The sequence below is a fragment of the Ailuropoda melanoleuca genome, chromosome 4, assembly GCF_002007445.2.
Source record: "Ailuropoda melanoleuca isolate Jingjing chromosome 4, ASM200744v2, whole genome shotgun sequence".
Lineage (NCBI taxonomy): Eukaryota > Metazoa > Chordata > Mammalia > Carnivora > Ursidae > Ailuropoda > Ailuropoda melanoleuca.
Genome location: NC_048221.1, coordinates 118769567 through 118782667, shown reverse-complemented (window position 1 = coordinate 118782667; position 13101 = coordinate 118769567). Strand labels below are relative to the sequence as shown.

At 41.1% G+C, this 13101-nt stretch overlaps 1 protein-coding gene across 2 annotated transcripts in view; it reads left to right on the top strand.

Annotated features, from left to right (window-relative positions):
• Positions 1 to 3: 3 nt before the first annotated feature.
• TTC27 (tetratricopeptide repeat domain 27) overlaps positions 4 to 13101 on the top strand; it is a 180334-nt gene continuing 167236 nt past the window's right edge. Inside the window, exons 1-4 of one of the 2 annotated variants that reach the window (XM_034659678.1) lie at positions 4 to 314; positions 1521 to 1678; positions 2086 to 2215; positions 8286 to 8423. In XM_034659678.1, the coding sequence (XP_034515569.1) occupies positions 1593 to 1678; positions 2086 to 2215; positions 8286 to 8423 (354 nt within the window). In that variant the 5' untranslated portion in view covers positions 4 to 314; positions 1521 to 1592. Of the gene's footprint in view, positions 315 to 1500; positions 1679 to 2085; positions 2216 to 8285; positions 8424 to 13101 lie in introns of both variants that reach the window. The other variant, XM_002923161.4, reaches the window with a different exon arrangement.

Sequence of the window (13101 nt, the reverse complement as noted above, 5' to 3'; positions counted from 1 at the left end):
TAGGCGGAAACCAGAGCGGCGTGTGTATTTCCCAGGGTGTCCCGCGCTGCTGTCATGGCCGCGTCCATGTGACGATGTCTGCACATGGACTTCTAGTGTGGGTGTATTCACAGGAACTGTCGCCACTAGGTTTCGGCATCTTTGGACCCTCTTCCTTTCACTTTTTTTTGTTGACTCCCGTGTGACCCTCGTAGAACTCATTTTGGCTGCAGCTATGTCCAGGGTGAAGTGGATACCAGAGCTGGCAGTTTTGAGGGGCTTCGCCACTGAGGCTGAGCGGCAGCAATGGAAGCAGGAGGGAGTCGCCGGTTCAGGTGAGAACGGCGAAGCTGCCAGGAACTTAGACCAGCGTCTGGACTGTGAGGGGAGAGTGGTGCCCGCTGGGTTCTCCTTCCTTCTTGTTTAGTTTTTCTGCCGCAACCTAGGTCATCCCTTAAGATTTGAATTGTTGCATCGTTGATGTGGTGGGCGGGGTCCTTTGGGCTCCGTGCTTGTCTTTACCCCAACCTTCTCACCACCTAGGTTCAGTGATAGCAACGACGGCCGTGTCAGCTACTTTTCTAAGTCCCTAACATTTATTGTCATTTAATCCTTAGACATTTAAGATAGATCTAAGTTTAATACCATTTTGTAGGTGAAGGCGTTTAAAGACAGATTGTTTTCCATAATTTATTCCAGGTTCCACAGTTGATAAGCAGAAAGGCTGAAACGAGGCAGCAAAGATGTAATTTTTGCGAACAGTACACATTCACCGGAGAAGGAGGTGTTAAAAGCATATTTACTAGTGATAAATGTGAGATAAAGGCACATCTGGTAGTGAGATTTAGGCTGGACCCGGAAGAAAAATAACAATTTAGGACAGTATCTAAGTGGTGTGTGTGTTTGTGTGTGTGTGTGTGTGTGTGTGTGTGTGAACACCCAATAGGTGCTTCAGGAGAGAGGTAGTTCTTGAAGTCCGGTGATCTGGAAAAGTTTGATGGAAGAAGTCAGACATGAACTGAATTTTGATTAAAGGGTAAGACAAGTGGAGAAGAGCTCTGCAGGAGAAATCACAGTGTAGAAGTGTGGAGGTAGGAATGTGCATGGGATATTAGGGGAACAATGAGAGAACCAGCTGTTCTCAGAGAGAATGGTGGGCATAGGAGAAGCCAGCTTAAGAAAGGCTTTAGACCCCTGATTGTGGAAACTTTTCTGTTGTCAATAGGAATCTTTATGAATTCCCAGAAGGGTGATAATATTTACTAATGAGGAATATTATTCCTGTGTCTAACTTCTACCTTGCTGCTTATTGTATGGATGAGCTGCTAATTGTAGGAGAAGTGATGTTCATAGAATAATGGGAATTTGCTCAGTGCTTGTGATTAATGTATAGTAAGCTTTCTAAGGATATACATTTTTTTTTTTGCATACTGAAATGGTAGATTTACCTAATAGTGTTATCCTTTACAGTATGAAAAAGATTGGTCTTTTGGGTTATTGGACTAATTTTTTATATTGCAGAGAGTGGATCTTTCTTACAGTTGCTGCTAGAAGGGAACTATGAGGCCATATTCTTAAATTCATTGACCCAAAATATTTTTAACTCAACAACGATGACTGAAGAAAAGATTGACAGCTACCTGGAGAAGCAGATAGTAACATTCCTGGATTACTCAACAGATTTGGACACAATTGAGAGGTAGAATTTTATTTGAAATTTTCATAGAGAAACAGACTGAATATATTTAATAGTGCTTTATAAGTGTAAGACAGTGGTTTTAGCCATTGTTGGACAACTTGTGCTCCCCGGTATGGCAGCCACTAGTCACATGTGGTTGTTGAGCACTTGAAATAGATAGTGTAACTGAGGGACAGAATTTTAAATTTCATTTAATTGTAATTAAATTTAAAAGAGCCCTATGTGGCTTATGGTTATAATATTGGACATTGAGACATAACTTGTTCAGATTTCAGAAATTTTGTTTTGTAGTACTTGGATAATCTCTATAAATGTTGGTTAATATTTTACATTTTTCTTAGTAACTGAAATGAAATTGGTTGTGGTTGTACAGTGGTTCATATTTATTTTTTTATTCTTGTATGCAGACAACAGCTGATATTCCTAATTGGTGTAAGCAGTTTACAACTTTTTGTTCAGAGTAACTGGACGGGGCCTCGCGTTGATTTACAACCTCAGGATTTTTTGCCATCCATTTTGTTCCAGCAATTCAGTGAAGTATGCTTCTTGGAAATGTCATATATAGTTATTATTGTGGTTTTTTTTTTTTTTCATTAGAAACTGGTTTTTATAAACTGGAGTTAATAGTAGGTAGGAAAAAAATATGCCTTTCTAGTTTGTACAAAATGTACTAAGAATCCTTGGTCATCAGTCAGATTTTCAAGTGATTCCAGAGGGTCCACTGTCAGGAATGGAATTAGAGATAAGTGTTAATAATCTGATGGTAGAGGGGCTCCTGGCTGGCTCAGTTGGTGGAGTGTGCAACTCTTGATTTCAGGTTTGTGCCCCACGTTGGGCATAAAGCTTACTTAAAAAAATAAATAAAATAGGGGTGCCTGGGTGGCTCAGTTGGTTGAGAGTCCGACTCTTGGTTTCAGCTCAGGTCATGATCTCAGGGTCATGAAATTGAGCCCGGTGTTGGGCTCTTTGCTGGGCATGGAGTCTGCTTGAGATTCTCTCCCTCTCCCCCTCTACCCCTTCTGCTGCTTAAATACTCTCTCTCTCTCTCAAATAGATAAGTCTTTAAAAATAAATAAATAAATAAAATATATTTTTAAAAAGCTGATGGTGGGGGTGGAAAGAGAAGTAGAAAAGCAGCCATAATCTGACAGCCACAGTAGTTAGCTCTGTACACGTCAGTGTAGTGAGTCACTATATTATGTTGCAATAGATAATTGAAATTCATAATCCTGGCCATAAATCATTATTGAAAGCTTAAAAGATCTTCTGTATCTTATGTCTAAGAAGGGAATTGAATCTGCACTTTACAGAGGTTTTCATCCAAAGTGATTAAAGTAAAATCCCAAAGATTGTGTCACTTAAAGAGATATGCTTCAGTTGTCCAGAAATTTGCTTATATGGAACATCTCACTCCCTCTGTTATTGTGTATGAAACAGTTTCTGCCTCTTTAGCCTTGTAGTATAGGTTAAAAATTCACCAAATAGTCAAAGTCATAGTGTTTGCTGAGCACAGATATGTGGCGCAAGTGCTTACTTCACGTGTTCTATCAATTTGAGTATCCTAGAGATGAGAAGATGGAAGCTCCCAGTGGTGAAGGAAACTTGTCAGAGGTCTTAGAGCTGGGTAATTGGAAGCCACATTTTCTGGGTCCAGATCCATCCCTCTTTCTACTATTCTAGTGGAGAAGCACCTGTAAAGTCAGGTAACAATTCACGGCAGTACAGAAAGAGGTTACATGAGAGATTTGGACTGTAAGAATGTTGAAATTAACCAAGAGATGTGGGGAACGGGAATTTTGTCAGACAGTGTCATTGGGAGTGGACCATGAGTTGAACTGAAGGATGCTGAGGAAATGGGCAGGTGGAGGGGAGCAGGAAAGGCAGTCTGGGTGCAGTCACATGAGCAGAAGTTCAGATGGGGGAAGAGTGTGGTGTTTGTGGGAGCAGGATGTTTTGAGCCTACTGGAGAAGCATTGAAAGGTCAGACTTCATGGGATTCAGGGCAGGTTGTAAGGAAACTTTGAGACCTTGATTTTAGGTTTTTTTTTGTTTGTTTGTTTAATTAGAACTACCTTATACATTCAAAAAGCATATGAAGTGTATGCAGTTTAAATAATAAAACTCCTTTGTTCCCGCCACCCAGCGTGAGAGAGAAATACTAGCAGTGTTGTAGAACAGAGCTTCCTGACCGCTGTTCCCCAGATGTGGAGCCCCTCTGCCATCTCGGTGTCTGTGTGGGGCCTGGTCTGGGGTGGGGAGAGCCTTTGAACTGGTCTGTTCTGGTTGGCAGCATTTGCTAGTTCCCTGCTATGCACTACTAATAATAACGTCTTCTGTGTGTGCCGTGACTTGGAAAGGGTTGGAAATACTGCCTTAGAAGGTCCCCTACATGTGCTTTCCTGATGGTGTCCCTGGCCCCTCTCTTCCCTGAGCCAGTCCCATGAATTTTGTTTTAACCATTCCATTGCTTTTCTTCATAGTTTCAGCACCTGTGTAACTCTAGAAAACATACTGGTTTAGTTCTGCCAGTTTTTGAACTTTTATAAAATGAAACAAACTATGCATTGTTCTGTGACTTGCTTTGCTCAATGGTATGCTTTTGAAAGGATACCATTATTCATTTTTACTGTTGTATAGTATTCCAGTTGTATGACTGTACCACCATGCGTCTCTGTTCTACTCTTGACAGCCGTATGGTACTTTTCTTTTTTTTTTTTTTTCTCCTTCATTATATTACATACAATGCTATTAGGAACACATCTTCTGGAAATCGTTTGCAAGAATTTCAAAGTGTAGCATACTGAAGAAATGACTGATGTAGTGTGCTAAACGGAGGAGCTGTTTTTACTGGCCTTCGGGCTGTAGGTGACACCCTGAGGGCTAAGAGGATGATCTTTTAACACCCTTGTAAACCCTTCAGAGTTGGGAAGCTCTGCTGCGGTATATATATATCCGTGAGTGGAGTTGCTATGCCCTGGAGTATATGCACGTTCAGCTCTTCTTGGTAATGTCATCTTGTTGTTAGTTTTTTTTTAAGATTTTATTTATTTGTCAGAGAGAGAGCACGAGCAGGGGCAGAGGGAGAAGCAGACTCCCCACTGAGCGAGGAGCCCAATGCGGGACTCGATCCTAGGATCCTGGGACCATGACCTGAGCCTAAGTCAGACACTTAACTGACTGAGCCATCCAGCTGTCCCTGTCAGCTTGTTTTTAAAAGGAATATTCAGTTTATACCCTTCATCAGCGATCTGAGAATTTGGAGGGTAGGGTGAGTTGAAGTTTTTGAACACATCAGTATTTTCTAATTGTCGTTTTCCTGCGCTGATTCATGTTTCTTAGCTCTTTTTGCTTTGTGAAGCACAAATGTTTGTGAATATACTTTATGGTCATAGAGTATGGTGACCAAAGCCAAATTCATTTTTCCTGCCTTTAACTTATGGCCTTGTCATTTTTAACACTGACATCTGGTGCTAAATGGTCTTAATGAGGAATAGCACTGAAGGTCCATGTCTGAGCAACATTGGTCACCTCTCACACAGAAAGGTCGATCTTAGTAATCTGGTTTTATAGTAAATTTATCTGTGGCTTCCAGATGTTGAAAATTTTTTTTACTGTTATATAAGTACTTGTATTTTTACATGTCATATGCTGTCTTGACTGAGGAATTGTTCTGAAGAATAGTAACCTTTGCTTTTTCTGTTTTTATTGAAAATACAAGCAATCCTCTTTAAAAACGGACCATTTCCCCAAACTTCTGGAAGCACATTTAGAACTCAGTTGGAATATCAGTGTTATATCTTGGGGGTAGGCAAAGGCTGATTCACTTAAGCAGAAGACAGAAAAGCATTTCATTTTTTCATGATGATGCAAGGTAGCACTGGGAAGAGAAACGTATTTATTTGGCTATTTATACATTCACTCATGTATTTATTATTTGCCTTGATACCATCTCCAGATAATTTTTTTAAAAGATATTATTTATACCTTTGAGAGAGAGAGCGCGTGCACACGTGTGACCGGGGGAGGGGCAGAGTGAGCGGGAGAGACAGAATCCTAAGCAGACTCCCCACTGAGTGTGGAGTCAGACAGCAGGGCTCCATGTCACGACCTTGAGATCATGACCTGAGCTGAAATCAGGAAACAGACGCTTAACGTACTCAGCCATCCATGCGGCACCCATCGCCAGAGAATTTTGAACTGAAGAGTAGGAAGTTTAGTAACCAAGCCCTGGCTTTCAGTATCAGAGGTAATGATACCCAGGTGGTATACCATGGGCTATCTCTTTGTGTAATTTTTTTGTAGACTAAATTACTTGTTTGTTACTTAATCTCTAGGGATTTCATTTAGAAGAGAATGATCTGAGTTGTGCTAGAACAGTTAGATGTGTCTCTCATTTCAAAGTGATCAGACCATGGGTTGTTTTTCTGGTTTTTTTTTTTAATATTTATTTATTTGAGAGAGAGAGAGAGCAGGACAGGGGCAGAGGGAGAAGGAGAGAGAGAGAGTCCTTAAGCAGACTCCCTGCTGAACACGGAGCCTGATGTGGGGCTCGATCTCATGACCCTGAGATTATGCCCTGAGCTGAAGTCAGAAGCTGGCCACCCAACCAACTGAGCCACCCAAGTGCCCCGGATTCTTTTCTTAAAGGTGTGTCATATCTTCTTGTACTTCACCAGTTTGGTTTGGACTTTGGGCAATAACAGTGGCTAAATCTTTATTTTGACATCTCTGTATGAGAAGAGAACTCGATGAGGCTGCCAGTATAGTCTGGGCACATTAGGCAGGTTCTTTCTCGAAGTTCTTAAGTGAGTATATCCACTGGTGTGTTCAGCACCTCCACTTGGAGCACTCACAAGACACCTAGGGCTCATTGTGTCTCAGACTGAACTCACAGTGAGGGTCTCCTCTACACGGGGCCTCTGTTGGTGTCTCTGTGTCATTCGCACACCACTGTAAGGTAGTGGTCCCAGTCAGAAGGCTAGACGTGATCCTGGCCCTGTCTTTGCAGCCTTGCTGATGCTTGGCATAGTCCTGAGCCTTGCCCAGGGGCAGGAAGAGATCTGTGCGGAGGGTGGCATGGCGTGGTAGGAAGAACATTGGTTGGGAGTTGGAAAACAGGCTGGAATCTCTGTTCAGACACTGAATTCTGTGTCATTTTCAGCTGCACTTAACATTTGTATCTATTTCCTTCTAAAATTGAGGTAGTTGTAATAACTTCAAAATAGTTTCTTTTTCTTTCTTTTTTTTTATTTTTAAAGATTTTATTTATTTATTTGTCAGAGAGAGAGAGAGTGCCCAAGCAGGGGGAGCAGCAGGCGGAGGGAGAGGGAGAAGCAGGCTCCCCCCCTGAGCAAGGAGCCCAATGTGGGACTTGATCCCAGGACTCTGAGATCATGGCCTGAGCCGAAAGCAATCGTTTAACCAACTGAGCCACCAGGCATCCCTTAAAATAGTTTCTTAATTATTGAAATTAAAGACAATTCCTATGCCCTAGTGTAGATAATGGTAAGCTTTCTTTGCGGTTTGTTGGTGCTCTTTCATGTCAAGTCTTTATTCCTGTATTATACTTCTCGATGAAGAAGGTAGGACAGTGGATGAACCCATAGCTATTACTTTCTTGGCTGTATTGAGTACTTTAACAACATATTGAGCCAGGCACAGGCATTATTTGGATTGTTTAATTTAATCCTTACAAGAACCCTAGAAGGAGTGGGTTCTGTTATTTCATTTGGTAATTAATGAGATGTCAGTTAAAAAATGTACCTACACCCACAAACTAATAAGAGGCGGAAAAAGAACACTATCCTGTGTCTGTGACAGTAGAGCCCATGTTCCTAGTGGGTAAGCATTCCTGCTGTTTTGTGGCAGCTGTCAAAATTATACCGTACACATCTTAGAAAACACAGGTGGGGCGCCTGGGTGGCTCAGTCAGTTAAGTGGCTGCCTTCGGCTCAAGTCACAATCCTGGGGTTCTGGGATTGAGCCCTGCATCAGGCTCCTGCTCAGTGGGGAGCCTGCTTCTCCCTCTCCCTGTGCGAAAAAAAAGAAAAGAAAAGACATTGTCCATTGCAGAAAATCTGTTCAGCCAAGAAGGAGACTTTTCAAAGGCATCCCTTTTTTTTGCAGCCTTCTGTTCCCACAGGCCCATGGTTATATGCCCACTCAGCATTTGATATGTCAGACCTCGTTGGCTGTTTGGCTTAGGAATTATGGGGCAGACCGGTTTGTAATGACATTGCCAGCTAATGAAGCATAAGTGGTGTTTAATGTACGTACTTTAATGTAGGGGTGCTTTTTATTGAGGTGTTCTTGTGTTGTAAGCAAATCTGTAAAGAATGAAGCCTCTTCGATGCTGGCATTTTCTTGCTTTCACTGTTTCTCTAAAGTGCAAGCATCGAGGTGGCTGTGTGTCGGGGCAGCTGGCATTTGTGGGTCCCCGGGGGCATTTATAATGTTAGGATTCTGTCCGGTGCCAGTTGCTGTGTGATAGATTGATGCGTTTGTTTCATAGCAGAAAGAACTGGAAAATAGGTTACTACAAGACCTGTAAAGATTAATATTTTGTTAAATTAGGTCATCTTGGCTTACTTTTTTTTTTTTTTTTCAGGTCAAAGGACTGGATGCAGTTCTCAATCTGCTTGTTCTAGATGGTGAATCAGTTTACAACCTGACCACAAAGCCTGTGCTGCTCTTATTAGCACGAGTTATTCTGGTGAATGTAAGACATAAACTGCCAGCTATTCAGGTGAGGAGGGAAAAGAAGGCTGTTGGTCACCCCCCAGGGACGACTTCTGTGCTGAGTAGCATCCGACTTCAGGTGTGATGCTGACCGTGTTCTGGTGTGTCTTCTAAGTCTTCTTTAGGTATTTCACTTTAAAATCTGATGAAAATAAACAAAAACGTTCTCCCTTTGTGAGATTCATCTAATACAAAATGATATTTTATTGAGCCCCTTTTAAAGGATTATATAGACTGTATGTAGGTGTACGTGTGAGTGAATACAAATGTTCAATACTCTTACCCCGTGGATCTTAATTACTGTTTCCTGGCTCGCATCCTACCTTGGTTCATTATTCCGGTTGGATTTAGTAGAGCATTAGTTGAATGTCTGTTACATCATTTCTTAAAGATTATTTATTTATTTAGAGAGAGCATGTGCGTGCACACGTGCATGTGAGCAGGGGGAGGGGCAGAGGGGAGAGAGAATCTCAAGCAGACTCCCTGCTGAGTGTGGAGCTCAGTACAGGGCTTGATCTCAGGATGCTGAGATCATGACCTGAGCCCAAATCAAGAGTCTGACGCTTAAGGGACTGAGCCAGCCAGGGGTTAGGTTACATTGTTTCTTTATAAATGAAGAATCATATACCTTTCACATGTCACAAAATATTCTTTTGTGTTTTTTTCGGTGGTTTAAAAATGTACAAACTGGGAGCACCTGGGTGGCTCAGTTGGTTAAGCATCTGCCTTTGGCTCAGGTCATGATCCCAGGGTCCTGGTTTCGAGTCTCGTGTTGGTCTCCCTGCTTAGCAGAGAGTCTGCTGCTCCCTCTCCCTCTGGTCCTCCCCCTGCTTGTATTCTCTCTCACTCGCTCACTCTCCCTCTCAAAAAAGTAAATAAAATCTTAAAAAAATATATACAAACTGTTGGTTCTTGGGCTGCACAAAAAGAGGGTGGTTGCATTTGGCCTGCAGACTAGCTAGCTGACTCCTGTTCTAATTGTGGCAACTTGACCCATGTTACCAGAAATAATAAATCTAAATTTTATATGAAACCTCCCAATTTCTAAGTATTGGTTGAAAAATTTTGAGAAACACAGTTTTCAACTGGCAGAATGTAGACTTGGTCTATACTGTGTTAGGGCTTATTTTCCTAAGTATTTCAGTTTAGACAAAGGAAAGGTAAGAAGGCAAGTTTTACCTCTATCACTGACTGTCATGAAAGCCAGAGGAATTGGAATCTGTTTTTACTAGAAGGAGTTTTGCTAGAAGGGGTTTCAATATGTCAGAGTAGAGATAAGGCCTTATCTTTGATTTTTTAGCCATGTTAGCTTGAATTAAAAAAAATTTCCAGAGTTGATCTGAATGAAATGCTCTCTTACAGAATGACTAGTACTTGGCCCTAAAGAAAGTATTACCAAAACACAGGGCTTCCAAGTGGCATTATTTTCTTTCTAGTGAGACCAGAGTCATTAATGAGTGAGTGAGACAGTTTTAAATTTTGTTGGTGGAAAACTTTCATCAGCAATATGTTAAGCATTATTTTTTGAAGATTTTATTTATTTATTTTCGAGATAGAGTGCATGCAAGCAGGGAGGAGGGCAGAGGGAGAGGGACAAGCTGACTATGCTCTGAGCACAGAGCCCGACACGGGGCTCAATCCCTCGACCCTGAGATCGTGACCTGAGCTGAAATCAAGAGTCAGACACTTAACTGGCTGAGCTACCCATGTGCCCCTGTTAAGAATTTTTTTAAAAAAAGATATATGTACTGTCAACTTAGGAGAACAAGTAGGTATGTGAACTGTTCATTTTGAATGTCGTATTTGGTAGGGTTGGAGAGACAAGGTGCTTGAATTGCTTGGTGGATACTAAACAACTTTTGACCTGGGCTTATAACCCTGTTTTCTTGTTAGATGTCACCATGCAAGGATCACTTTGTGCTGAAATCTTGCCTTTCTGTGAAAACATGAAAGTTCTTTTTTCTTTGGATCTTTAACATGTCATTTTCTAAATGATGATATAAAAATGACTCTTTGATAAGTGAAGATAAAATGAAAGAAGTGTCCTCTACTTATCCAAGTTAATTTTAACCTTTTAAGTTAGCTCTGAATAGGCTTACTTGTAAACGATGTTATCAAATTGTTCACTACAGTATTTCTGTGGAACTGTGAAAGAAGGTGATTTTCCCCCAATCCTCTAATCTGTAGTATATAGGCTAATTAATGTTAGTAGTATGTAAATGTTGAGTAAAAAGAGTCTTGGCTTTGAAATCAGACCAAAGTTTGTCTGGCTCAGCTGCTTAATAGCTGTGTGACATTATGCTAGCCAATTTCTCTGGAATATCACTTTCCTTATTTATAATTATTTTAAAAGCGGTAGGCGCCTGGCTGGCTTGGTTGGTAGACCGTGCGACTCTTGATCTTGGGGTTGTGAGTTCAAGCCCCACGTTGGGTGTCGAGATTACTTAAAAATAAAATCTTTTTTTTTTTTTTTTTAAAGATTTTATTTATTTATTTGACAGAGATAGAGACAGCCAGCGAGAGAGGGGACACAAGCAGGGGGAGTGGGAGAGGAAGAAGCAGGCTCATAGCAGAGGAGCCTGATGTGGGGCTCGATCCCATAACACCGGGATCACGCCCTGAGCCGAAGGCAGACGCTTAACCGCTGTGCCACCCAGGCGCCCCTAAAAATAAAATCTTTAAAAAAAAATGAAATAAGGGCAGCCCTCTCGGGTTCTCTCCCCTTTTGGGAGCTTTGCACTATCTCTCCACTATCGCTCGATAAACCTTGCTTTACTGCCTACCACTCTGCCTGTTCTGCCTCTCCATTTTTCAAAGTGATGTGACCAAGAACCGTGGGCACAGAAGGAGGAAAAAATCCTGTAATAGTAACTTATTTACATACTGANGGGGATCACGCCCTGAGCCGAAGGCAGACGCTTAACCGCTGTGCCACCCAGGCGCCCCTAAAAATAAAATCTTTAAAAAAAAATGAAATAAGGGCAGCCCTCTCGGGTTCTCTCCCCTTTTGGGAGCTTTGCACTATCTCTCCACTATCGCTCGATAAACCTTGCTTTACTGCCTACCACTCTGCCTGTTCTGCCTCTCCATTTTTCAAAGTGATGTGACCAAGAACCGTGGGCACAGAAGGAGGAAAAAATCCTGTAATAGTAGCTTATTTACATACTGATTTTTTTTTATGCTAAGATTGTGTTATGTACTACTTGTCTAAAATGTGGGTAAACAAAAGTACAACTCATTTCTTAATGCTATCTGAATATTTCATTTCAAACTACGAAATATTATTATAATATCTTTCATTTTGTGTTGAAAGACTTAAGCAATCTGAAGTCCTAAGTCAGTTTTCTATTAGGAATATGATTATTTTCTCTGAGAAGATATTCTACCAGCTGTCCCCAAAATTGATTCAATGCAGAAAACTTCATTGTTCTTTAGGGAACTATTTTTAAGGTTGATGTGTAAAGATGAAATTTTAGCTCAGGGTTAGAGAAATGGCCAAGGATAGGGTTAAGGTTATGGTTATGTTCAGGTTTAGGATCGAGTGGGTTAATTTACTAGAGACCTTATGTTAGGAATCATTTTTTGAGCCTTATTCATGTCACCTTACATCTTTAGGCCCCATTTTTTTCCTCTGAAAAATGAGAGTGGGATACAGTTATTTATTTATCTCCAATTTATATAACAAAGTGGATTTTAAGAGCCCAAACTCATCAGCATTACAAAACTGTAAATGTATAGGATTTAGAGTTAAAAAAAAAATCTTCATCTATGTTCTGATTCCACTGCTTAATCACAATCTGAACCAGTCTCTGACTCTGGCCTCTGAGTCTCCCTTCCTTCATCTTTAAAATGAGGAGAAATAAATTAAAAAAAAAAAAAAAGGATAATAAGTGGGAAAAAAAACCCAAAAATGGAATTAGCTGGCAAATTTTTTTTGGGTGCGTTTTTAGTACACTTATGCTTCCTGCCTTCTAGGAGGTTATTAACTAACATGACTTTCTAATCAGAACATTCTGTAGTAAGTGCTAAAATCAGGAGACAGGATCTAGAAACGAGAGCAAGGCTTCAAGTTTCTTTTTTTTTAATGCCCAGATTTTCTATTAAGCAGTTCTTGGCAAATAGAAAAGGGCACTTTTATTTTCCGAAAGAAAAATAGGCTATGCTTTCTCTATTTTTTTCCACACTCCTCACCCTAGATAAAGATTTTGGCTTAAGAGGTAATGTATAGATCTGATGTTTAAAGATTCAGCATCTGATGTTACGTGTTTTCTTCTTCTTTTTTTAAAATATTTATGTATTTATTTGAGAGCGTGCATGAGTTGGGGGAGGGGCAGAGAGAGAGATGAAGCAGTCTCTCTGCTGAGTGGGGAGCCTGACGTGGGGCTTGCTCCCACGACCCTGAGATGATGACCTGAGCCAAAACCAAGAGTGAGATGCTTGACTGGCTGAGCCTCCCAGACACCCGATGTATGTTTTCCTAAAAGGGCAATCTCTTTGACTGGCTCTGTCTAAATTCCCGTGCCTAGAAAAGGCAAGGGTATGCTGCCAAACCTGAGTGGCTTGTTGCTGGCAGCAGTTATGGATTTTTCTGGGAGAGGAGAATGGCACTGAGGTAGCAGAGGAGAGACTCGCTCTTTACTGTATGTGCTTCTGTACTGGCTCATTGCTGTTTTGTTTTGTTTTTT